The sequence below is a fragment of the Chlamydotis macqueenii genome, chromosome Z (assembly GCF_036417535.1).
Source record: "Chlamydotis macqueenii isolate bChlMac1 chromosome Z, bChlMac1.mat, whole genome shotgun sequence".
Lineage (NCBI taxonomy): Eukaryota > Metazoa > Chordata > Aves > Otidiformes > Otididae > Chlamydotis > Chlamydotis macqueenii.
This window is the reverse complement of record NC_141593.1, coordinates 46,318,103-46,345,335: the sequence shown is the minus strand read 5'-3', so window position 1 is coordinate 46,345,335 and position 27,233 is coordinate 46,318,103. Positions and strand designations below refer to the sequence as shown.

At 40.6% G+C, this 27,233-nt stretch overlaps 2 protein-coding genes across 9 annotated transcripts in view; both read right to left on the bottom strand.

Annotated features, from left to right (window-relative positions):
• SECISBP2 (SECIS binding protein 2) overlaps nt 1–2,428 on the bottom strand; it is a 41,541-nt gene extending 39,113 nt beyond the window's left edge. For 3 of the 8 annotated variants that reach the window (XM_086771475.1, XM_086771470.1, XM_086771469.1), the window contains exons 1-2: nt 2,364–2,428; nt 529–674 (exon numbers count right to left, since the gene is read on the bottom strand). In XM_086771475.1, coding sequence (XP_086627601.1) covers nt 529–674; nt 2,364–2,405 — 188 coding nt within the window. In that variant the 5' untranslated portion in view covers nt 2,406–2,428. The remainder of the gene's footprint in view (nt 1–528; nt 675–2,363) is intronic. The other 5 variants (XM_086771473.1, XM_086771471.1, XM_086771472.1 and 2 more) reach the window with 3 other exon arrangements.
• A 1,846-nt stretch (nt 2,429–4,274) lies between these two features.
• CKS2 (CDC28 protein kinase regulatory subunit 2) lies at nt 4,275–7,645 on the bottom strand. The gene is made up of 3 exons (XM_086770762.1): nt 7,509–7,645; nt 5,926–6,053; nt 4,275–4,738 (listed from the first exon to the last, which is right to left on the bottom strand). The coding sequence occupies exons 1-3, from the start codon at nt 7,565–7,567 to the stop codon at nt 4,686–4,688; spliced, it is 240 nt and encodes a 79-aa protein (XP_086626888.1). The 5' UTR covers nt 7,568–7,645; the 3' UTR covers nt 4,275–4,685.
• Nucleotides 7,646–27,233: the final 19,588 nt, after the last annotated feature.

The following is a 27,233-nucleotide window of genomic DNA, read 5'->3' as shown; positions in this document are numbered from 1 at the left end:
CTCTGGGGTTAACAATACTTTTATAAGTCTACCCCACAAATGCCGTTTTTTTCAGGCCTTATTAGAAAAAACCTTTTAAAACCTGTAGAGTTCTTACTAAAACTGCCTTTCTGCGGATGCATGTGTTGGGGAGAGGAGATCCAGGAGGAGTCTCGTACATTATTTAAATGTTTTACAACACAAGAAACCTTCCGAGAAGATCTTCCTCTTCCTTTTATATGGCCATTCTTTCATCCAAGGACTGGATTCAGCACGTTCCAAAGCAGAAATGAGCTACATCAATCATTACAGACCAACAAATCCTCCTTAACATTCTGTAACAACACAGGCCCTTCAGAGCAAGAGACAAGGTACCAGACATACACTCAAAGAACATAAGTGCAAAAACCCAAATCATTAAGACAATGCACAAGCGTTTCTACAGTTAAAATATTAATGTATCAGAGCTTTGAGTTTGTAAGAGTATTCAATGTCCAAAACTGGAAGGTTAAAATCTCCCAAGAAATAAGATTCAGAAAATATACATACTTATCCAAAGATGGTTCCTGAACAAATGGGTAGCATGTAGTTAAATACCTAGGAAAGACACATGCTTCTGAGTGTTCTGACCATGCCACAGTTACCGCCGCATGTTTTGGAACAAATGGTTTGACCTCTGCTGACAACTTGATGCCCTGAGAAACAAAACGTTTTTTTGGCTACGTGCATTTGGAGATTAGTGTTATAAGTGAAAAATAATAATCCTTGTGACCTTAACTGTCAAAAGAGAGAATTAGTTTGCTGTCTTCTAACAAAACATGTGAAACAATAAAGGTCACCAAAAGGAAATGGAGGAAGAGGGAGAAACAAAATCAAGGAATTCTAAGAGAAATGTGACTGTTCTGGGAAGTTATTTCCTTTAAATCCACATTTATAATGAAACATCCACAAAGGTCAGGTACAGAAAGGACAGAGGCTTGCTTAACACAAAATGCAGGTAACATTAATTTTATGAAGTCTTACTTTAGATTTGAACAATATAAGCTAAAGCTTGCAACATACACTAGCACTACTGTAAAATCAAACTCGGGAAGTATGTAACAATAATGGCTTCGTGCACATCTGTATTTTATCTGTGTCTGAAATTACTACTTAATTATACAGCCTTCTAATTTCTGGCACAACACAAATCACTAAGACAAATCTTCCATTTATTCTGAACTACCATCAACTTAAACAGGGTATGTATATATAGAAGGACATTGAAACGAGACTGAAAGTATTTATTGCCATTACAGCACTACACTGCTTTACTCACTCTAATATATGCCACAAATCATTCCTCTAGTTGATTGTGTATTTTGGGGTAATTGACACACTACATGAAAACTGGGATTTTTTCACTTGTCAAAGCCAATTTCAACGACTAAGTAACACGCAAGGCTTTTAAAAATACTTGAATGGTAATTTCAATGCTTCAGCATATAAACTAGACTCCCTGCATCCTACAGTGTCTCAGCAGTCACTTGTATCATAAACATTTATAGAGCTCCGACAGCCTAAATTACAAATAACTGTCAAGTCTTCTGTTTCTGAATGTACTAAGCAGATCCAAATGTACAATGAACACCCATTGTAAAAGTGAAAAATAAAACGTGAAATTTGTACAGTTAAGTCCACTCATATATATGAAAAACATAAGCTTGAGAGGTAGTTAAAGCAAAGCATTATTGAACAACCACTGAGAATACTAACCACATAGCACATCACAGGAAGCAACTGCGATGGCAGGCTAATCGCTAACTTTAAAGACCCCCAAGCCTGCTCAGGAAATGAGTTCACGTGCAATGCAACCCCGTGGTTCCTGGCTAGAATTTGTGCCTCCATCTTTGAAGCGACTAGGATGCCCACCTGCCCCTGCAGCAGGCTCTCCAGTCCCTGAACAGGAAGCGGTTTTCACTCTTACGCTTACGGGTTCCCGCTCCCGAGCGGCGGGCAGCGACCCGCTGGGCACCGACCCGAGCTCCCCCCGCCGTCCCGTTTCGCCCCTCCAGAAGGACTCTCCTCCCCTCCCCCGAACCAAAGGCCAACTCAAGGCGCGGGGCGAGTCACCCGCCCCGCTCCGCCGGAGGACGGCGGACAGGCGGAGCGCTCGGCCCGTCCGCAGTCACCCCTCCGCGGACAGGCCGCGGCCGCCGCCAGCCCAGCGTCGGGGGACTGAAAGGCGGGACGCGGTGGCCCCCGGGCCCAGACAGGCAGCCTGTGGCTCCGCGCCGGGCGGAGGAGGCGGCTGGCTGCAGGCGGCTTCGCACGCCCGGTACGCAACAGGTCAGGAAGAGGTGAGGAGGGAGCGAGGGACCGTGGGGAGCTGCCGCCGCCCTTACCTGGGCGCCTTGGCCCGCGGCCGGCCGCCTCTCCGCCGACATGGCGTGGGTACGCCCCTACCCCCGTCCCGCCCGCTTCCCTGCCGCCCCGGGCTCGGCCCAGCGGCGCGCCGCGATGACGTCGCCGCCGAGAGACGGGCGGGCGGTGCTCGGAGGGAAAGGCGCACACACACTTCCGGTACGGGCGCGTAGCTCGCGGGTGGGAGGTGAGCGGCAGGGGCAGCCTCGGGGCCGAGGACCGGCTGAGGGATCCGGCATTGACAGGGCCCGGGGCTTCACCCAACCCGGGCCGCCCACCCGCAGGTAATGTTGGTCCCCAGAAGGGACAGAAGGTAGGCACTCGCAGGCAGCAGATCCGCAGAAAGCCTTTTAAGGACCACCAGTGGGACACCAAAGAACACCCATGAGTCTGGTGCTAGAACCCTGGGGCAATGCATGGCTTAAACACTGCTCAACAAGCTTCTTAACTGCTGGTTCTTCCAGTTCAGGCATCTGTGTGGCACTTGGAGAGCCCCACACTAAGGGGCAAAGCTATCAAGTGTGACACTTTAGCGCTGAGAGTCTATTGCAGATGATTTGGCCATCACCAAGACAGGCATCTCTAGCAGCTTCAGAGGAAAGACTGCAGGGGTTATTTTCCTCGCCAAATTTGGCAACTTACTTACCTCTGTCTGTCATCATAACAACCTTAATAGCAAGCACACATTACACAGGGACACCATGTACTTTATCAGTTAAGCTACATGCAGATGTTCCTGGTTTTGTTGGCCTTTCAAATACTGCACAGCTGTAATGCTGGCTTGCATTTGCAATGAATCAGACTGGTACTGCATGAAGTTATTCAAACACCAAATACATTGAAGCACCCTTTAAAAAAAAAATAAAATCTGATTGTATGGCTCCTAGTACAGGGTCCCAGGATGCCACAGTGACCATTTCAATGCAATTTATTACTTGACAGACAGAGCCCATCCAGCAGCTCACCTTTGCTGGCACACAGCTTCCTGAAAAAGGATGGATTAGTTTGGCTATATTAGACCTGACCTTCTACACGGTGAGGAAATAGAGTTCATACTGTCCTACAGCCAGCAGTTGCTTTTGTCAGGTGAAAAATACTCAATTTACTTTGACATCACTTCTAAATCACGAATGCCTACACAGAGTACAAATTACATTCCCAGGCTGCAAGACAGGAAGTGGAAGCTAAAACACAAACTAAAAAGTCTGCAGCAGAAAGATAAACTGGTACTACCAAAGTATATCAAACAAGCATGAAAATATCTCTATGGAATTAATGATTACTTAACATCTAAGAACAAAGTTATGCCAAGTCATCACTGAATATTCTGCATTAAAAGGGACTCACAAGAATCAAGTCCAACTCCTGACTCCAGACAGGGCAACCTCAAAGTTAAACCATATCTCCAAGAGCATTGTCCAAACACTTCTTGAAGACCAGCAGGCTTGGGGCCTTGACCACTTTCCCAGGGAGCTCATTCCAGGGCTTGACCACCCTCCCACTTCCTCCTAACATCCATCCAATCTGAACTTGCCCTGACTGGGCATTCAGCCATTCCCTTGCATCCTATCACCAGACACCTCACAAGAAGTACAATGACAAGCAGTCCTTGCAGGATAATTAATACCATTATAACCTACAGAGTCCCATAATTTGAGTACGTCAGACGCCGGTCTAAGTATTACCTGCCACTGCCAGCTTTCTTCTCAGATCACCTGCAGTTCCCAACTCAAATCAGGGTTAGGAACTTCAGCCTGCAGGGCAAAATAATTCTTGCAGATAAACAAAATGGGTTCACCAAGTTAGTTTTTTTTTCCTGAAGTAGGTACTCTTAGCATGTTAGACAATGAATATTTGTTTTGTCTGGTAAATTAGAACTGTAGGCATTTAGGTTTTATAGAACATTAAAAATAGTTTATTTCTTTATACCTGCTACTAAATAGATGAGCCATTGGATTTGAAGAAGCTACATTTCAGCAGAAAAGCTGAATGCAAAAAGTTATTGAACACAGGTAACAAGTGATCATCTAGTCAGAGCATGCAACATATAAACTTAATAAAATTCACTGAAAAGTCAGACAGGCACTTAGATTAACAGTAAAGAAGACAACTTCATCACTCTTTGAACACCATAGCAGCCTACTTGGAATTGCATTTGACTGAGCTTTGTTGCTGTGAATAATACAGCTCATGCACAGGTATGGATGTATGTTTTGTACATTTCAAAGTATTCACTGAATACTACCAACATATATACACTCTATACATAGTTAAGATTTAGGAGAAGATTTGTAGACAATAGTTCATTTCTGCTCATCCTTTGGAAGAGGTCTTCTGAAGAGAAGAATATGTGGTTCTGCAGAAATAAAATTGAACAAAGCGTCAGTCTGTCACTTAAGTCTTGACTACAGGTATTTCTTCCATTTATGTAGCCTTGAACAACAGTTGTAACTTGCTGCCAAATATGGAATAGATTAAGAAGTCAAGTTCACAAATATGGCCCCATGCATAGCGTGAACAGATCAACTTTGCAGTAACCTTACAAAGTCAAACAGATGCTTTTGAAAGTTTTATACCAAATGATGGCAGTATCAAAAACTTCAGATACTTACCGGAAGGAAGTACTGGAAAAAATAGAGTATTTTTAGTTAGTAGTGGTACTAACTGTCTCTCTACATTAGGCTATTTGATGAGCTTTGTTGCTGTAACTTAGACTAACAAACTGTCCTTGCTAGGTACATAATGCCAAGCAGCAACAAAAGCCACTGTAGTTAATACAGCCAGCTTACATTATTATTGATATAACTTAAATGCCTCCGAAAAAGTGTGAAGTATCAAAGGTGCCCAGATAAGGGAAACACTGGAAGGTTATGCCAATTTCTTCACCTGGTTCTTTGACAACTTGCAACTCCATGCTGCTGCAATTAATCTATCACCAGTTACTTTTTAGTCAGGCTTGTCAATGGTGAGCTATCTCGAATGGCTCAGTACATCCTAGATGGGAAGAGTTTTAGGGCTTTATCTCCCATTAATTGAAAGACTAGTAGCTATCTAGAGTTCAAACTATACTGTAAACTTTTCAGAGCACTAATACAGGATCTTGTCTATGTGAGCATCTATTAAGTTTTTGTACAAAAAGCAGGTGTGTCAGCTTTATGATTTGAAGATATGCTACTACATGAAGGTTCAGTAACTGAGATACTAACATTATTCAAAAGCTCACAAGAGGCCTACTTCTATAGGTAGAAACAGTTTCCAGTCTGGCATGTTTTGTCTACTGATAGACCACATGTACCTAGGACAAGGCTAGCATTTTGCAGCTCTGGGAGCAAGGTGGGAAGGTTGTAAACAAAAGCTGTTATGTTGCCTTTGTTGACAAATGGCTAAAATAGCAAGGAGATAAAAAGGAGTCTAAACATTCAGTAGTGAAATCCAGCTCGATTCCACAGCAGGAGCAATTATGCACTACACACTTCAGTCGAGCACCAGGCAGGTGGTGTTTTAGACTCTGTTGTTCATCTAATTCTGTTCAGATGTGCTTACCTGGTTCATGGATCATATAGTGAACCCAGCCGAGACTCTGCTGAATACCAAGTCGTCTCCACTCCTCTTCAGACATTAGATGGGATTTTGGCACTTGTTTCGAAAGTTCTCTTGGCAGCATGACATGTCTGTAGAGGTTTAATTATTAAACACATGCTACACACACTAATGGCTGTGTACACTAGAAAACTGGCACAGATCTACACTGAAAGACAGTAAGCAAGTTCAGTTTGAATACCAGCATTCCCTGTAAAGAAGCTTAAGGTGCTGACTGATACCACTAATTTGATTAGGAAGCCTGTCCCAGAATCTGGTTTTAAAGTCACTTTGTCTACGAACCATTACATCTGTAATGCAACTGTATATTGAAACAGTCAACATACTTCCTAGAAGTGACTAATTCCCCTGCATGCTGTAATCATGCTACTCATATAGAAGTTTGTGTTCCTGCCAATTGTCCATCAAGTATCAGCTATTTGATGAATAAGAACTTTGGGCTTTTAAAACAACTGATAAAGTCACTCATTTGTATTTTACATTTTGTAACCAGCAATGTATTTTCCAGAGACTAAAGTGCTGGTTTAGAAAGACAGAACATTAACTGAGGAGAAGCATCTGGCCTGCTCATCACATTTGCACGTTCCTTTATCACTTAATAGAAAAGTAAAGCATTCAGTCTTATTTTTGAAATTTTAAGAGTGAGTTGGTAAGAGGAACACTTGGTTATCTACACAGAGGAAAAAGAGCCCCTGATCATGGTAGTTATTTCAAGTAAGCCTGGAGGACTGAACTTCAATAGCATCAGTTATAATCCAGAACTGACAGGTGCTATAGCAAAGCTTTGAAAACTATTAGAGCACTATCTCGAAATCTTTACAAACCACATTTATATTATGTTTTGACGTGGCCTTATGTACTGCCTTCAAAGCTGATGCCTTCAGTCAAAACGCATGCTTCGTCCACATTCGGAACTCCAGCTGAGGCAGTACAAGACGTTACCTGTAGCTGCGTCGGGCATTCTGAACCCAAGGCTTCGAGCTCCCTGCTTCAGCTCGCGAGCGAGGCGCACGACCCAAGGCCGCCCGGACAGCACAGGTCCAGCCCCTCCTTCCGCGGGACGGGCGCTGCCCCGTGGCCAGCCTCGAGGTTGGTCGGCAGCGGCCAAGCGCTCCTCAAACCCGGCTTTGCCACGGCCGCCTCGCTGGGGAGGCGCCGCGGGTTTGGCCGGCCCGTCCCCCTCCCCGCTCCCTTCAGCGCCCCCTGTGGGGGGACTGCGCTACCCGCCGCCCAACGGTCGCCCCGGAAGAGCCAGCGGAGAGCAGCGTTGGAACCACCTCGGCCCCCTCCCCCCAGCTAGCCGAAAGCCAGGCCAAAACCCCTCCGCCGAGAGGCACGGTACGGCCCCTCCCCGCTTCCCACGGGAGCTGAGGCCACGCTCACTGCCGCCTCCGGCGGAGTTCACTCCCCATGGGCATCGCACAAGCCCCAGGAGAGGCGCCCGCCCAGGCCACCCTTCCCCCTCCGAAAGGGCCGGCAACAGCACCTTCCTCATCTTTTTAGCCGGCCCTCCCACAGCCTCGTACCGGTACTCGTACTGCTCATCAAAGTACTTGTCGGAGTAGTAGATTTGCTTGTGAGCCATGGCGAGAGGCAGCAGAACAGGCAGCAGCAACGCCAACAGGCAGACGGCTGCTCACCACGCACAGCCCCGCAGACTAACCACCCGCTCCCGCGCCCCGCTCGGTTTGAACCGAACAGCTCAACTCTCATTGGCGTTGCCGGGCCAGCCAATAACGTGCCGCGCCGCCGCGCCCGCTCAGCAGCCGCGTGACTCCAACCCTCGCCCTCCCACCAATCGCCAGAAGCTGCAGGGGAGCATTACGTAAGGGGATGACGGTTGGTAGAACGAGGGGGAGGAGCGGGGGAGGGGGGCGCAGGCGCGCTGCTGAGGGGGCGGGCGTGAGGCTCGGGGGCCGGTGATTGGCCAGCCGCGGTGGGGGGCGGGCGGTTCCACTAGTTTCTAGACTGTACGGAGGCGGGAGGGTGTTTGGGGCCTTGGTGTGCGGTTTTTTCGCTCCAGTGCTCTAGAATAACTTTCAATTTGAATTGTAATACATTTTCATAGAAGTTAGTCTCTGAAATTAGGATCGTTAGGTGGTGGATCCAGATGCTGACTCTGAGGCTTCTGAACCACGTCAGAAGTGAATGAAACCACAAATACCTACATTTATTAAAGAAAAAAGCTGGTGAATATCTCTTACAGTACACTCGTGCCTCAGCACGTCGAAGGCATATATCAAAGCGTGTATTAAAAAGTTTGCCATAGTAGAGCCTGAAAAGAGTTCCACATAGCCTCAGGGGCAAAGGTCTATTAGGAGAAATGTGAGCTGCTCAACTGGAAAGCATGTTCCTGCTCAAAGCCCTGTCTGATTACCTCTTGATGCTGAAACATAACATAAAACTTTAAAATGTCAAAAGTATCAAGAAAATATTCTTGAGCTTCTCTCCGTGTCTTTTGTAGCTGTTACACAGGTGCGTGCAATTTTGAGCTGCAGTAATCTGTCCTGTATGAGAATAGCATGACTGTAGTCAGCGTAGAACCTCTTCACAACTAAAGATGGACTATGAACATGATTTTTTTTTTATGGTTTCATATATGTAGACACGAGCAAATTTAAATCCTCTGTGTAACCTGTTGCTTGTGCTTGTGACCAAGGCTGTAGACAGAGTTATGTGGCATATGATAAATAAAAATCTGTCATCATGGAGGGCCCATGTGCACCTTACTATTGAATATACATAATCTAGGATGTAAGTCATAGTGGATAAAAATATTTTCTCTACTTTTTGACAGAAGGGCAAGAGGCAGAGTTTCCCACCTGTGATGTGCATAGCAATTTCAGATTACAATTCTCTACAAATTTTTCTGTTCAGTTCCATGAGTTATTTGAAAAATTTAAGTTACATGTAGTTCTACTGCCATTCTGTTTTCAAACATGTCCTTATAAAATCCTAATGTAGGATACTTTGAATGTATTTTCCTGAACAGAACAGCAAGATCACAGTCAGGGAACCTTTTGTACTGTCTTCATGAGTCATAATCATATACACAGTTAATAATTTGTGAATAATTTGAGTGTGAATCACATTCATAACATATATTGATGAACGATTATTTGCGCTTTTATACTAATGTTTCCTCTGGAAACAAGGCTTAAACAATTGCACTGTATCAGTTTTGATACTCAATTAGCTTTTGAACTTATTAGCCAGTTTGGTCAAAATTAACAGAAATGTTGATAAATAAATTAATAAATTATTGCAGGTTTCATTATAACAGGTGGCAAGGTAGAGCAGAAGCACTCTGATGAGGGATGACATTATAGTTAAACTCATACCTTATTAGACAACAAAGAATCTGCATGGGAAAAAAGATTTTATATAAACGCCTCAGTGGTAAATACTTTCAGCCTTTGGTGCGCATACCTTCTGAGGCAGTAATAATTCACAATAATTCACAATAATTCATGAATCAGTAGAAAGTAAGTCTCACTTATTTCTGATATTCAGTAAACTAACTTTCTATTTGACTGTGATTTTATTTTCTGTCTTTGTATGGTATTTGCCTAGTAGTTCACAATACCAGTATTCCTCAAAGTGCTGATCCTACACACTTGATCAGGCTACTCATATGTGTAAAATTAACAATATTTGTCTTTGCAGACTTTATATCTTCAAAATCAGTTTACCTCAGTTTAAATACTTAAATTTGGATTTATTGCCTTGCTCAATTTGAAAAACATTTTCATAAGCATGGAATTGTTTGTGTGCTGATTAACTTCCCCTCAGTTAGTGAAGTAAATGGATTATTTTTGTTTTATTTTTCAATTGACACAGAAATATGAACCAGGTTGTGGAGAGACTAAAGAATAATGCTGTGTTTTGATGGTTTATCTGTGTGTAAATAAGCACAGTGTAAGTAAGTGTTGAAAATAATCTAGCTGAATTACTGAGGGAGAATAAATTGACTTGAGAAATAGAGCTGACTATGATGCATGTTCTTTCCAATACCTGCGCTGCTTCAAGAACTGCATTTTGAAGGTGTTCTTGAATAAATTACTCTGAAGTCACAGAAGAGCCCAGCTGCCAGGGTTGAGGTAGAGATACAGAATGTCTGTGATCCATTCAGATCCTTGCAGAGCTTGGAGGCTAGTGTTGATCTGTGTAGTTTTATTGAGATTTAATTGTCTCTAACTTTCTTTCTATGGATTTTCCTGTGAAAGGAGTGATCAGAACCTTGTCTAAAGACTACAGCTCAGATCTGAAAAGGAGCCACACTGAAGTATTTCTGTGTTAAACAAAATCAATAATGCTGAATTTAGTAGATGATGATTTCCCTAGCAACCAATGCTCATATAACAAATTCAGGATCATGCTGTAGAATCAAGCACAGAAGATGTCGTCAAAGGAGGCACAATCCTGCTCAGATTTTTCCTGTAGGTTATGCAACATGGCAGTATCTGAGAGTGGACCAATGGCAAAAAAAATATTCAGTGGAATCTCAGAGTTCTTAGTTACTGGATATTTTTCACACAATGGTTAAATAGTTTCAGTAAAGATTTTATTTAAACTTTAAAATGTCAGTGCTAGACCTGAGAAAAGATCCTTTTAGCCAAATGTATCTCTGCAGCTTTCTATAATGGATACAGTGGGCAAGTGTAAAAGTCAGAGAAGTATGTGTGGGTACATTCCCAGATTAGTCTCAGACTCTGGGGGTTACTGATGAGCGATTTCTTTGCAAATAACAGGCCCAGGTGGATTTTTGTTTCATGAATTTTCCAGTCATCTTTGGGCCAAACGTCCTGCCTCCAAAGTATCTTGTTGCAAGGAGTTCCATGGCTGAACAAGTTTCTTTATGAGAACAAGCATCTTTTGTTTATGTTAAATCTGCCACGTCTTGGGTTTTGTATTGGAAGAACCTGTGAATGATTTATTCATTGTCCCAGATGTTTCTAGTTTCCAGAGATAGGCTTTATGTACTAGAGGACTTTAGGCCAGGATTTTGAATTTGAGCCCAATGCATAGACTTTGTTTTTTTCTCCCTTGGGTAAGTATTCATCATTGATTTCTGTGAAGTTACTTAAATGTTTAAAATGAATCACTTGTAAATCTTGTACATACACAGGAAGGAAAGCAAATGTATGTCAGCTGAAAAGACATCTGATTGTCAGTGTTATAAAGCCTTTTAATAGATTGCTACAAAATGTTGTTTAATTAAAGTAGTAGAATATGACAGAGTTAAAATGAAATTGAATGGAATCTGAATAAACCACATATATACAAATAGTTTTTCTTATGCTTATTGTAACAATGTAGGGTCTAAATTAGCCACTGGAGGTCTCACTGATTTCACGTTAAATCCTTCTCTCTAAACTGGAGCAACATGGATTTGGCAGATGGACCACCCAGTGGATAAGGAATTGGCTGTATGGCCAGACTCAAAGAGTTGTGGTCAACGGCTCAATGTCCAGGTGGAGACCGGTAACGAGTAGCGTTCCTCAGGGGTTGGTATTGGGACCAGCCCTGTTTAATGTCTTTGTCAGTGACATGGACAGTGGGATAGAGAGAGCACAAGCACCGTTGTGAGAGACTGTATTGTGGGACTTTTGTCTCAAAGGATTTCTTGGCCAAGTGAGAAATGTTGAATAAGATAAGGACCATTGCATGTAACAATTGTGTGGAGAGCTGGGCCAGAGTCGTGAAGTATGTGTGAACGTACAGAAATATGGAGACCTGCAAGCAGTCAGAAAACACAGCCCTTGAGCAGGGATACAAGGACTGTTGGGACAAACCCTGGTGTGATCACCCGGCAAGAGATCTGGACCCCCAGGACACCAACGTGATCACCCACTGAGAGGTTTGGATCCCCAAGATGCTGGTACGATCTCCCATCACTGAAGCACCAAGAGATCTGGATCACCGGAACACCAATGCGACCACCAAAGCACTGAGAAATTTGGACCCCCAGAACACCAAGACTGCTGAAGCACTGAGAAATTTAGACCCCGGGATGCTGCGGATCCATGGTGGTGACTGTTCTTAGAAGTCTGTCCCGAATGCTTGCTTCATTTACACCTTTTCTTCTCATTCTGTCTTATCGCTACTATCATGCACCTTTTGATAATAAAGCTAAGTTTGGTTGCAGGGCATTTGATCTCATTTGTGTCTTTTTATTGCTTAAAGTGATCAAGCCTGCAGTGAGAGGTTGGTCTAGCCACCCCTAGCCTCCCAGACTTGTCTGAGGTCAGCTAGAACGCAAGGAGCCTTTCTCTGTTCCGAACTCAGATCTTAACAGCCCTCAGCATGTTTGCTGATGACACCAAGCTGTGTGGTGTGGTCAACATGCTGGAAGGAAGGGATGCCATCCAGAGGGACCTTGACAGGCTGGAGAGGTGGACCCATGAGAACCTTGTGAAGTTCAACAAAGCCAAGTGCAAGGTCCTGCACATGGGTCGAGGCAATCTCAAGCACAAATACAGGCTGGGTGGAGAATGGATCAAGAGCAGCCCTGAGGAGAAGGACTTGGGAGTGGTGGTGGACAAGAGCTCAACATGAGCTGGCAATGTGTGCTTGCTGCCCAGAAAGCCAGCCGTATCCTGGGCTGCATCAAAAGGAGCATAATCAAGGGAGGTGATTTTGCCCCTCTACTCCGCTCTCTTGAGACCCCACCTGGAGTATTGCATCCAGCTCCGCAGCCCCCAACCTAAGAAGGACATGGACCTGTTGGACAGAGTCCAGAGGAGAGCCACGAAGATGATCAGAGGGCTGGAGCACCTCTCTTATGAGGACAGGCCGAGAGAGTTGGTGCTGTTCAGCCTGGAGAAGAGGAGGCTCCAGGGAGACCTTATAGCAGCCTTCCAGTACCTAAAGCGGGGGCTACAGGAAAGATGGGGAGAAACTCTTCAGCAGGGCCTGTTCTGATAGGACATGGGGTAATGGTTTTAAAATAGAAGGAGGTAGATTGAGATTAGATATAAGGAAAAAAATTTTGACAATGAGGCTGGTGGAACACTGGAACAGGTTGCCCAGAGAGGTGGTGGATGCCCCATCCCTGGAAGCATTTCAAAACCAGGCTTGATGAGGCTCTGAGCAACCTGATCCAGTTGTAGATGTCCCTGCTTCTTGCAGGGAAGTTGGACTAGATGACCTTTGAAGGTCCCTTCCAAGCCTAACCATTCTATGATTTTAAATGTTTGTCTTTGAAAGCCAGTACCTGCAGTTTTTGGCTAAGACAGTATTAATTGGTGCGCTAACCATTTGAAGAAGACTGGATGATAACAGAATTTTTGCATGTAATGGGCAGAGAGCACGTATATTTTCATCTCAAAGAATGACACTTGTGTGATTAATACTTGTGTCATGGTGTGGGAACATTTACAAAGGTTTGGAAGGTAGGAGGATCTAAATGTCATAGAATAAACATAAAGGACCAGATTTCCATCCTCTTACTGTAAAAATCTAAAACGTCATCCTATCAGGCAGCAGGATTTCCCCATTTTGAGGAGGCACCCACACATCTGACAGACTTTCCCCTCCTTCCTCTATTCTGCAGGTGATACTGAAGCCTCAGTGATGATCAGTTAGGCCCAGGGCTGCAGCCTCTTTGCACTACTTGGTAGATCTGGGATCAGATGCAACACATGTAATTGGTGTTAGTTTCTCCTGGCATTTTGAATCAAGTCTTTATTTTGTTGCAGTTAAACAGACCTTAGTTTTCTAAAACTTTGGGAACAATGAATTCTGCTTATGTATTCTATTTTTTCTGTGTTTTGCTCAGCCTGAATTTTTCTTTGTCCTTGTTTTTTTTTTTTTAATAATCTTTCTTGGATATGTAGATTACTGTCATATCCCTGATAAAATATATGCAGCTAAATGGTTTATATTCACTGTTACCGTCTTGCTTGAGCTCACAGAACTATTTACCAGTCTTCTGTGGGATAAACAAGTGCTGAACATGTTCCTGGTGTGATTTTGCCAGTCATATCTGGGCTTGTATCATTCTTACAATGAAAATAATTTAAGAATTATAACATAGATGGGAAGAAGATTCTACCTGGAAATAAATTTTGTCTGAGTCTGTCCTTCCTGCCATTCAGACAAGCATTCATCAAACTCACTTCTGCATTGCATTTGCCCCACTCTTGCTGTTTGACGGGCTATGTTGCAAATCTGGTACAGAAAAGAACTTCAGATGACATCACTTCTAAAACTGGTGTGTGTTGGAAATACACTCAACTATTCCAGTTAGAATAACATAGGAGAACATGCATTTTTTTCAGTTATCCAAATAATATCTTTGACTGAAGTCTTGCTTGGCCATACTTGAATCTTACATAATTACATACATACATATACAGACTTACCTTTTAAAAAAAAATTAAAAGCAAATTCATAGAAGAGAAACAAAAGCAAACTGATTCAGCTGGCTTTACAGGTATTAAAACTTAATGCCTTTTCTTGTTTTTAGCAGCACATCAACAGTGTTGCCATGGGTACTGAGACAGATCCTGGTTTACCAGCTTGCAGATGTGCTAAAAATGGGATTGTCCCTTCCCACCTGTTAACCATTCTTATGGACTTGTCCACTGAAATCACTGAAAAGTCTTTGGTCTCCTAACAGGTTTTGGACTAGGATATAAGTGAACAGTAGAATGCCAGAAAATGTTCTGTTTCTTATTACTAGTCAGATATTTTTAATGTCTTATTCCACTGTGGAAAATTAGATACATGTTACGAGCTTTTTCTCATTCTGGAACACACCAAACTTCAAGCTTCTGCTGGCTTAGTCTGGTAGTGCCAGTCCTGCATCTTGATATTCTTCTCCTGGCAACCTATCATCATTGCAAGAGAGACTTGCAGACTCAAACTATTAGGTCTTGGGGCTACCTTTTTGGAAATTCTTTTTTTAAAAAATGTTTATTTTGGGGCATAATCTTTGCATCAGAGGTCCAAAATGTGGACGGACAGCAGACTTGAAATAATTCTCTTACGTTGTTGTATCTTCTGATACTTCCACCGCAGTGTAAGTGCCCTGGCAGCATGCTCCTCCTCTTTGGGGAGTTGGCTGTGGTGATCGGGGCCAGGACAGAGCCAGTGCAGCCAGCTTACTGAGGGAGCTAGCGGGATTTCTTTTTCCCCTCTTCCCCAGCCCCTTTTCCCAGCTCACTCTCGCCTCTGTGATGCTGGAATACCCTGCCTTTGCAGTGCAGCACTGCCTCTCCTGCCTCAGTGGTCCTGCTCATCCTCCCTGCCGTACTGCACGGAGCTGGAGTCTGTCTGACTATCCCTATCTTCAGCCTCAGGCCAGAGGTTGTATAAGGTACTCTATCTCAAAATGCTGCTAGTAGCTAAGACTTTGTGAATTGTCTTTTAATGTTTGGTTTGGTTTTTTTTTGTTTTTTTTTGTTTTTTTTTTTTTATGAAATTCCCTAAACTGCTAGCCAAGCAGATTTTTAATCTTAGATGAAACAGTAAAGGCCGTGGAAAACACCATATTGATTCTTTGTGAAGGCGAAAAGATACTGTTAATTCATCTGTTTAGGTGTGTTCTGGAATGGGGTGTTTGGTAACATAACCACTGCAGTGCCAGCGTTTGGCAGGAGGAGGAGTGGGAATGTCTAGGCTTGATGCACATTTTTGACTGAATCTGCACTGTGGTACTGTACATATATCTGTGCCCATGGGATGTGCCTGCCAGAATGCATCCTGGGTACTCCATCCCTGTACTGCACAGACCAAGAACTGGCCAAAATGTGCCACAATTTACTTCCTCTGGAAACATCTAGGTCTCTTTGATGACAGAGATAGACTTCTATAAAAACAGGATTGGTGGTGGAAGTGGCTTGCAGCCATGTCTTTACAGAACTGTAATCTGCAAGACACAGTTGCCATACTCATCCAAGCTTGATCAGAGCTTCCCCTTTCAGCCTCCTCAGCTTAGAGAATCTGCCTTACAAATGGGTATATTAAGACCATTGCTAGGTCTTTGGAATGTGTAACTTTCCAATAGTGTATCTTAGTTTGAAATCCTACAGCTGTCTTTAGAAAGCACTGGGATAAATGTTGTCACTGCTCTTGGTGTACAACTGCAGTATGATAAGGATATAAGTCTGAAACAGTAGTGTTTAAAAAAGCCATAAAATGCATACAGCTTTGAGAATGTACTTAGGCTTTAGACTTAAAAATCCATTTTGGGAAGATAACAGAAACAAAACTGGGAGTAAGGAGAGTGTAGGGTGTGTTTCAGGAAACCAGGTAAACTAATTGTTACCTGAGATTGCGTCACAGGTTTTTTGGTTCAGCATCACAAAAGCTGTTTACTAAAATTATTATGCTTTCAGTAGTCTGTGTTATACTTGGAGTTTGGATCTTGACAGATAGAAAACACTTCATGTTGGAGGAAATGGATTTCAAAGACCTTGCGTTGTCAGATCTAGCATTTTGTATGTGTGCATAATGGCAAAACAAATCTGAAATGAGTCCTCATCCTTTGGAAAAAATTACCATTACACTGATCTATTATTACTATTATATATTATTATCAGATGTGGCATGGGTTTGCAACAGAAAGAAGATTGAATAGTAAAGGGTAAACTCGGACTCATTATGCAGCCTGAAAGCAGGAGATGGAGTTCTTTCTCCATGGGCTCCAGTTAGCAGAAATACACAAGCACGGTATGGATCTAGATGTGTGTTTTTTCTTGTGAGATAAAAGGCTGTATATAGGATGAATACTCTGGCTTGATCATGCTCTGCTTTCTCCTGCTTGATGAGCTACTAATCTGTGCTGCTGCAAGGGAGCTCTCGGTGAAGATAGGGCTAGTTTGATTTTTAAAGGTACAAGAGCAGCCTAAACTTAGTATAGCTGGTCATCTACGTCTCTTTGATGACAGACTTCTATAAAAACAAAATTAGTCTGTGCTCTGAATTTTCCTGTAAAAGAATCTTCTACTGACTGGAGAGGAAGCCTAGGCAGATTAACCTCTTGTCCCTCAATATTGGTCCTTCTGCTTATCACTTGTCTTTTAATGACATTGATCATTGGCATCAGTAGCTGGATGCTGAACAGTGAAGTTTAGACTTCAAAATTGCCAGTTTATACTTTGAGAGCACTTGAAGTGTATTTTGAACAGCAAAATGTAGTGCATCTGTGAAATACCAATTTGCCTTTTATTAAGGACAGACACTTTTCCCACTGTCTGTGTATTATAATTTTAAAATGTAAAATATATATTAATAACAAAACCATGAAATCTCCTAAAATAGTATCTCTGGAGTGTTTCTCTGACATTATTGTGCATTTTTGTATGTCTTAGTTATGCCTGAAGAGTCTGAAAACTTTCTTCAATATGTCTTATAGCATAGCAAGTGTTACCATGGTACCTTGTAAGATTTTTCCAATGAGCAGATGGAGCCACAAGGGGAAAAAAAGATTTGAGTGAAGAATTTTGGAATGGAAAAGTGCTAACATAATCTTGTTATAACAATACTCCATATGATTGATGATAAATTAAAGCAAACAGTCCTGTAAAGTATCATCTGTTAGTTAAACATGTGCTCTCATTTATCTGATCTGTACATAACAAAAATAAATTACTGTAAATTAGTAACAACTAATTACAGCCTTTACTTAACTTGAAGCTGTATCCCCTTATTTAAGTCCTCACCCTACTATTTGAAAGAGTGGAAAAAATTAACTTTTAGGATGTTTATTATTGCACTTCCTCAAAGGTAGAATTAGAATAGAGCCATCAGACTGAATGTGAGATCCAAGAATGTGGTGATTTAAGATTTTTGTAGTTTGTCAATGCAAGTCAGCTTCTTTCTGGAGATAGGGGTGGGGTGCAAAAGGGAAGAGATCTTCCTGAAGGATATTAAGTGGTAGCAAGGCTCCTCACTAATCCATTGAAGCATGATAGAAATGCTTAAACAAATTGACAGTTTAACCAGATTTTCCAAAGCACACGTTCCTCTTGACTGCCAAAATAAATCACTTTGCTCTGTTTCAGAGTGCCTTACCAAGTATCAAGTTTTGTGATATTTCCAGGAGATTAGCTAGGTAGTGAGGCTTTAAATATGTTACTTTTTTAATATAGTCAATCATATGACCGAGCTTTTATAACTACAACATACTTGTTGCAGACATACTGCTTTATCAGTATGGAATGCTTTCTGTGTTCCAGTTTCAACTTGTCACAGAATAAGGATGTGTTTTGCTCCAACTGTTGTTCAAGATAGAATTATTTTTATTTTAGATAAGAGTATATAAATTGCAATATGGATTGTACGGTCCTGTAACCAAGTGCTGAACTTACTCTACTCTGGAACTTCAAAGAACAAGAGGATAAGTTAAGCAGTAAGAGGCTCAGATTACTTTTGTCCTTTTATTTTCTTCACTTTCATCGTGACCAAAATAAAGACATGAAGGAAGATTCTGAAGCTCAGTCTAAAATCAGCAGTTCTTTAACCTGTATTTTGGCTCCGTCAGAATTCTTCCTGCTGCATGAAGCAGATTAAAAGGAAGAAGCTGGGTATTTTCCAAAACTGCAGATGTAGCTGCATAAGTATACCTCGGATGTTAACTTGGAAAAACAATAGCTCAGTGATTTGTCTTACATTAAGGTGCTGTTGCATTGGCTGTTAATACTGTATCTCCTCTGTGAATAAACAGAGAATTTCAGTATTCAGGGTGACACTTCTGGAAGCATTAAATGTATATACAAGCACTTTAAAATGGCAGAATGTAATTAGAGCTGTGAGTTTGACAGTAATTCCTACAAAATTATTATATTTTTCACTGTGCAGAAGGCAAAACTAAATGAAATGGATGTTGTTAGCATCTGGTAAGCGATACTGACTTTTTTTTTGCAATAGTTTGATGTCATATTTACGGTACTCTGAGTGAGAACTATAGCTGAGACTGATTGTGCCTTACCATTCAATTGTTGCGGCTCAATCTGCCACATTTATAATTGGGTATTATCAGGATGCCTCTTTCTGAAGCTCCAAAATATGAGGGAGGAGGAGGTCAAGTTCGCTGTAGTCATTTAGCCAGGAGTGCTCCAGTGCAATCATACATGTAACCACATGCTCAAGACCTATTATTTGGGAAATCAGCTGTCTAGTATTTTCCCAGTGCAAATAATTGCAAGGGACATAATAGGTTTTTTGAATTCAGTTCTCCTTCTCCATTTAAAGTTAGGGAAAACGCTGTTTTAGTTGTGTTCCTGCAGATACTCTGGTCACCTCACTCCTGCTACACCCTGTACTGAGTATCAGCTGCTGGCTTTGCTGCATGCATGACATATTAGCATACATAATCCCTAGTGTTGAAAGAAAATTCATGATTTGAGGCAGCATAGGTGTGGGTTATTTGCAAAATTTCCTTGCATTCTTCTAGTTCTCCAGACTTACTGTTGAGTTGCCTCTCAGATTCTCACAGGATGTAATAAGGAGAAGATGCATGACTTTTTTTTTTTTTCTCCCAAATAAAACATAGTATATAGCATGTATGACAGGTTCTTTAATATACAAAGTAAATACCTGGTGTCTCTTATGTATGATGTTCCTATAATGCAGGAACTGGTAATGAGAAACACTCTGTAGGTAGATTTTCTGAGCAGCTGTGGTAGCATGTAGACCTGCAGCTGTAGGAATATGTTTGGTGGTTTTTTTTTTGTTGCAGGAGATAAGCTTTTTTTTTTTTCTGAAACAAGTATAAGTATGTATTGCTAAGTATGTATCATAACTTAGCAATCAGAAGATAATTATATCTAAAGATGTTTAAAATTCAACTAAGTTTGGGTTTGTTGGAGGTTTTTTTTTCACATTTGCTTGGTTCGATTTTTGCAGTTGCACTTCATGTTTTTGCCTTTATTTAGTCAGCTATATTTGGCTGAGAAAATTTATAATTACATTATATACACTGACTAGATAGCATCCTGTATTCATATTTTAAAATTGTAGATGGTTGAAAGGGAAAAGGCAATAAATGCCATTATTTTTCTTATTACCATTTTCCAAGTGTTGCTGTATCATCCTGTAAAATATTTTAACTGTAATTGTCAACAAGTTCTTTATCAGAGATTTTGCTTTCTGGAGTAAAATTGAGAAATGATGATACCTTCCTGGGCTTCCTCTTTCTAAATAGCATGTGGGACGGAGCAAAGGTTTCAACTGTGAGAACAGAAAATCCTTGAACACTATTCAATGTATGTGGGAGTTATGGGTGTTTTTAAACTATGCTAAGCCTTAGGTGAACAAGCTGATTACCCACCTGTAGCTATCAAAACAAAACAAAAAAAAAAGCCCTCTGTTGTTCTAGTCTCCTAGAGAATAGAACATTACTTATTTGCCACCTGAGGAAACAGGAGGAGAAAAGAGGAAGAATAGATAAGAAAAAGATACCAAATACAGAAGGAATATGTATTTTAAAAGATACTTAATACAGAAGGAATGATGATTAAAAGGCCACTGAGTTGCTTTTCACAGAAAAGCTGATGAGAAGATTGAATTATGAGAGAGAAGTATACAGCTCATTTAACAATTAGATAGAATTTGTTTGTTCTGAAGGCTATTCAAACATTTGAACTGCTAATATGCAGATAGCTTCAGTCTGAACTACTGAGCAGGCATTCACTAAATGTAATTCAGCTGCGGTAAAATCTAATCAGCCTTCTATCCGTGCCTGTCTCTTTCCGTAGCCTGTAGAGATAGTCTAGGATGACTAGGTTTCTAACTTAAGCCCCTCCACTGAGTGCCTAAAATTAGGTATGTTGAAAATGGACTTAAGCGATATGCCACTCAATGACAAAAATAGTGTTGAACCTGGAAACTCCCACTTGCAATCTGTATATTAACGTGGCAGAAACATGTGCTATGTATGGGTGGGATAAAAACAATTGTACTGTTTATGGTCACATTGCATTTCTGCTGAGATGCAATAATTATACTTCAGATGACTTTCTCTGGCTATTTTAAATACATTGAATTCTCATTAACATATCTGAACTTTCCAAACAAACATTCATAGATCTCATTCATCACCTTTATTTGTTGCTCTGAAAATACTTGTTTGTGTTAGTCAACCACTTACTATCTAGGAATTAATTTTTCACTAATACCACAAATGGCAATCATGAATTATAAAAGCTACCTGTCTTAGCCAACTTTCGAAAATTGAAAATATTTCTCTTCCTTTTTTCATCTGTGCCACTAACATTGAGAGAATTATCTTCTTTTCCATAAAATACGCAGTCAAAAGTCTGCTTCCAGCAGTGTCAGCAGTGCCCTTTTCCCACGTCAGTACTCACTTTTGGGCTAAGCCCTGAAATGAACCTATCATGGATATGACTAGTATTTTATGACCTGGCCATGGTAAATGGAGAATTAGTCTTGTGTTACTCTTCCATTCCAGTTAATCATTTTGCAATTTTGAAACAGTAGAGAGAGGTTAATATTGCATTCTTTATTAACATTAGGTAAACTATTTTCTCCAGAGTAATGTCACACAGTTGTTAACATCAAACAAATGTGACCTTACCTAGGAGCTTTGTTATCTTGAATCCTAACATTAATAATGTTTAATTATATAATATGATTTATCATATGTTGATTAATTTCCTTCAAAATGTAAGGCAAATGTTTTACAGCACTGGCAACAATTAGTACTACATCATTGAGACGCAGGACAATTTTATGTGCTTTTGATTAATTATATCTCATGTTGTCCTATTACAGCAATATATTTTTATAGTAGGGATTCAGTGAAGAGGGCAACAATAAAGAGCACAAAGGACAAACTTTGCCATTTTCAATTTGCTAGTTTAGATTCTCTGCAGCACTCTCCTTGGCTTTATTGCAGGTGGAGGAGGAGTCACTTGTTATCCAGACTCTCATGCTGATTCCTAATTCTATATCTGGTGAAAGTGCTTTTGAAAAGACCATCCTCATCTATGAGAGCTTTTTCACATTCTCGGAGTATAGCAGTAGAACATTTACTTTCTTGTGTTTTATTAATTTTTCCAATAAATTGTTTAATGTTTTGTTGCAGTTTGTGAGCAGGGAACTATTAATTTTAAAGCAATAAATATTAACTAGGAATATAATGCATTTTCTTTGTTTTTGGCAAACAGTCTTCAAGAATATTTTGAAGTCTATATTAAGAAACCTAGTTCTCCTGTCCGGGGCAAAAAAGCCTCCTTTTCTTTAAGGACTTTGGTATTTTTAAGTTCACCAGTTATTTCTAAATTAAACTTGTCCTATGACAACCACTAACATATTTCCAAATGTCTGCGGAGTCTCTTCCTAAATTATTATTCAGATACATTTCTGGTCTGATTTTTTTTCTTCTTCCTTCTGCTTTAATTTTCTTTTTCTTGACTGCCTGTATATGATTTTTCTCTTTTCCTACTCATAATCTCTAAGTGAGGACCTTCATTCTTTTTCTCATGTGCATCCATTTTTTTTTTTCTGAAGATACAGCATTTCATGACCCTTCCAAGGAAGGATATTTAAATAACAAGGTTTTTAGTTTCTAAATCTCATTTGGTTCTTTTTCAGTTTCTTTTTATGTTTGTGATAAGAAACTAATTAATTTTCCTCATTCTTGTATTTTTTAAATCTGTGGACAATGTTTTTGAATGACTTCTGTCTTTCATGTCAGAATGAGTTTTTATTCTGATAACATTTCAGACACCCAGATTTGTCAGTAGGGAATTCTGCAGCTTTCAAGCAGTTCTACAGGATCATTATTTTTCATTATAAATGAGAGTTAAAATCTTCATCAGTTGTCCCTGTGCTTGGATATAAGATATGTAGCTGTAACATCTGCTACTAAGAATGATGTAACCGATCTGGTATTTAAAAATGCCGGAGTGAGTAGGCAGTTGTGGGAGATGATTTGAACACTTTTAGCAGGTGCCTTGCTTTCCAGTAACCATGGACCTTAATATGGGATTACAGATACCTGACTTTTTAGCGTTTATTGGTTGACTTTTTTTTTACCAGAGTCTTGTCTGAGTTTCACCTTTTTTTTACATGGTATACAAATATTCAAGCAGGTAAACAATTACACTTAACAAAGTAGTTAACAGGCATACAAGGTATCAAGCCAAAGATAGAATTCACAGTGTGTAAACATGGGACAGAAACAGGAATGTGAAGGCAAAGGAATCTATTTTAGAGCAAGGAGTTGTTCTTGTGCTTTAGAAACCCTCAGGAACACAGAAAGGTTTTTTTTTTTGCACTTCACAGCTAAGATTGCTTTGCTGCAGATTTCACACTTTTCAGTGTTCACTTTATTGAAATATTTGGTTTCAGAATATTTGTACCACAGATACTACAATGCTTTGCATTTGTCTTGCTTTGCCAATTAATGAATACTTTTGTTTGTTGTTTGTTATGGGTTTGTTTTTTTTCATCTGGAAGTGATGATTAACAACATGTGGGAGATCTAAGCTGAAGAAAAAGTGAAAAAGCCATTTCACTTTAAGGCTAATACTTGCTATTTTTATTGCACCCAAAGAAAAAAATTCTACAAGAAACAGTATTTTTGTGTCATTCCAGCATTAGTCATAAAAGCTGTAGCATTAACCAAAGGCTGTGCCTACAGTGTAGCATTTTGCTCCTGTGTGCTGATACCGTTAGAGTCCTCTCCTCGTTGCCTCAAATGCAGTTCAGTTCAGCACTGGATGCTGCAGTCTTCTATTGTGGTGCAGGTCACGTAGCAGTGAATGAAGAAGACTGCATGAATAATGTGCTTTTTATTCAGCGATTGGATAAAAATGAATGCCCTCAACACCTACGTACATCCAATCTCCACCACTTCCTGTGTGCTTATTCTTCCTGAAGCTTTAATTATTTATCCTTGGAGAGAATTTGACAGCTACAAGTAGTCACGACTCAGCAGGTTAACCCTACAAACACCAGAACCAGTCTCCCTACCAAGTACACTCAAATATCTTATGGAATCAAATGTTGATTTTGAAGTGATATGACTCCCAATTAACAGAAGAAAAATGGCATCCCTAAATACTACATATTTTAAAATCTGATACTGTCTTTATTGAAATTAAAATTGGTCTAATATTCTTGCTAATTTCAAGAGCTAGTCTTTAAAGACTGAAGAGTGTGATATGCTCTAAATACTGATGTTGGCATGCTGCAATAAAAATGCATTTTCAGGAGAGATTGGTCAAGTAATGGGGAAAGCAACATTAGTTAACAAGCCAAAATATGTACATAGTTGCCCATCATACAGTATTGCATAGTGATGAGAAAAAAATTCAATTACATAAGATGTCTGCTGATTTTGCTACTTGACCTTTATAAAATGTGTTCAAATTATAGCAAAACTGAACACATAACAGGAGTCAGTATATCAATATACATTAAGAGAAAAAGAGCCTCAGAAATAATTTTCTTCTTTATATGGGTTATAGAGAGAGAAAGGGAGGGAGAGTGTGTGTGCGTGTGTATGTGTATCTGTGTATATAAATATATACATACATTTTGTCTGAGTGCAAGACGATCATCACACAGTAAAATTATTTTTCATGCAAACATTTTGTTTACTAAAAATATTTGTTGTATGGCTGCATTTTAGAAGCCAATGCTAGAAAGGGCAGTATTAGACTAGATTACTGCAGCTCATTTTTGCCCTCCTCTCTTCCTGGCAATAATGCCCTGCACAGACTCAGAATTTTTTTCAGTCTTCTTTTAGGGAGGGCTTCCCCACTTGTATATCAAGATCAGAAGTAAGAGCAGAATATTGTTAGTCCTGGAGTCCATAATCAGGACCCAGAATAGCACAGAGCAATTTTTGTATGTTTCTACCTGTAGATTGTACCTTCCTCTGTTGAATAATGTTACTGTATTATCTGTCTGGATTGCATGAATCACAGCAGGTAGGGGCAAACCTGTCTGTATCATCAGGCTGTATAAGGTAGGAGTATGCCCGGCACTGGTAGCTACTAATGGATTGATTTAAGCCTGAAGACTTACCTAGAGTATCTGCACCTAATACAGACCTTATTTATCTCCCCATGCCATGAACAGACGCAAAAATATAATGTGAGGTGGTTTAATTTTGTGGTTTTCCTTACAAACAGTAAACAGTTGGGTGGCTGATTACAGTAGGAATTTACCCAGAGTTCTGGCAGCCTCTCCAAATTTTTCAGAAATACTAGGTATTTTCTTTGAAAGTAACACAGTCGTCCAGTGGAGAATTAATTCACCAAAGCCATGTTCCCTGTGTTACACAAAAGATTAGAGCAAATATTAACAGTGGCTCCTTTTTACCTTTAGTTCTAGGAATTATTAACTGTACTTATTATGGTTAAGCTTATTTCAAGCCTGTTGGTAAACTGCAAACTACTTAGTGTTGTATTTAGTGCTGTTGAAATGAATGTTCAACTGAGCAGCTGGACCAGTGGTTGAGATGTGCCAGAATACTGACGAATCCTGAGTTTTGTGTTCTAATTAGTGATAGTAATCGAGTGATAGTAATCGTGATCATGGTGAAGTGGATCTTTGATAGATCAACTGAATAGAAAAGAATAGTTAGGCTTGGAAGGGACCTTTAAGGGTCATCTAGTCCAACCCCCCTGCAAGGAGCAGGGACATCTACAACTGGATCAGGTTGCTCAGAGCCCCATCCAACCTGGCCTTGAATGCTTTCAGGGATGGGGCATCTACCACCTCTCTGGTCAACCTGTTCCAGTGTTCCACCACCCTCATTGTCAAAATTTTTTCCTTACGTCTAATCTCAATCTACCTCCCTCTAATTTAAAACCATTACTCCTCGTTCTTCTACAGCAGGCCCTGCTAAAGAGTCTCTCCCCATCTCTCCTGTAGGCCCCCTACAGGAAAATTTGTTGTGGGGAATAGAAAAATGCCTCTTTATTTTTTACTCTTAATATCTATGTTATGAAGAATTTACCTCTTTTTTTTTTTAGTTGTTCTTTTGATCTTTTTGCTGGTTCATAGGTACAAGATAATTTCATGGACTTAATTAAAATTATGGAAAGGTGAACCATATGATCTTCCCTCCACTATTCATTCATCATGCTTCTGTTCACTGTGCATTACCTCTCCTGACAGCACATAATCCTTCCTTTTCCTTAAATGATGGAAATGTCATTTTTGCTGCAAAAGAGCCCCTTCAAGGCTGAGGAAGATGGTTTATCTATTGCTGACATTTTATAGACTGCTTGCTTTCAAAAGCACGAAAACCTGAAGCAGCAATTGAAATAGGGTTGCTGGTCGGTGCAGTACACTTCTGACGAGATGAGACAGGCAGGCAGGACATTGCTGCCCTCTCAAACAGGATTAACCTGTGTGTCTTACTTTCTGATGGCCCACACTCAGTTCTCTCAGTTCTTGCTGCCCTAACATGGCCTTGCAGAGACTTAGATGCAAGGTTTTTGTTCTCCTTACTCCCTCTTTTAGGTGTGATTTTCAGGCTGGTGATTTAGCAGCCCGTTGATGCCAGTGCTCTGGAGGAAGTTCATGTGCTCTGTGGAAAGGAAAACCTCCTTCCAGCTTCTTTGTCGTCTTGGACAGCAGAGGGCAGGTGTTAGTTTTGTGTGACTGAAAGTTTGTTGTGTGGAATGGCTGTGTATGTTGAAAGAGTCTGCATGCTAGAGTGAGTTACAAGGATGCAGTTGGAGCAGTTAAATATAATTTATGCTTTTTGTGCATATAGGAAGTTTCCTGTAGCAGAATATTCTTTTGCTTTTTCTTTAAAAACTTTTGGCCAAAATGTTAAAACAAAATTAAAATGGTGTTGGCAAGGTAAGAAAGAGTGTCAGTCCAGGAACATTACCATCTACCCATTACTATACTGAAACCTTCTAATACCTTTTCTCCTGTTTGACTGTCATCATGGTGGTCTGTGAACATTCACATTGATATTTGAGTCAGGGAATAGGAGACAGACATGTATGTTTATTCTGATAGAACATTTCATGCAGTAGACTTATTCTGGCATTAACTACTGAGTTTTTAGTTTAATTGTACTTAAGGATTTTGTAGCCACATGGCAGTCCTAATGCTTGTATCTAAACAACAGATTTCTGCCAGTTTGGATATGCTGGTCAGGCATATGTTGGTCAGGTGCTGTGCAAAAGCAGGCTCTTAGTATTTACACAATGTTATGTGCAAAATCATGGTTTTATTGGTATAGTTTCTTGCACTTGGGTAGACTAGCGGCTTTAGGAGGACACTGTGGCATTGTTTTGGTAGTCCTA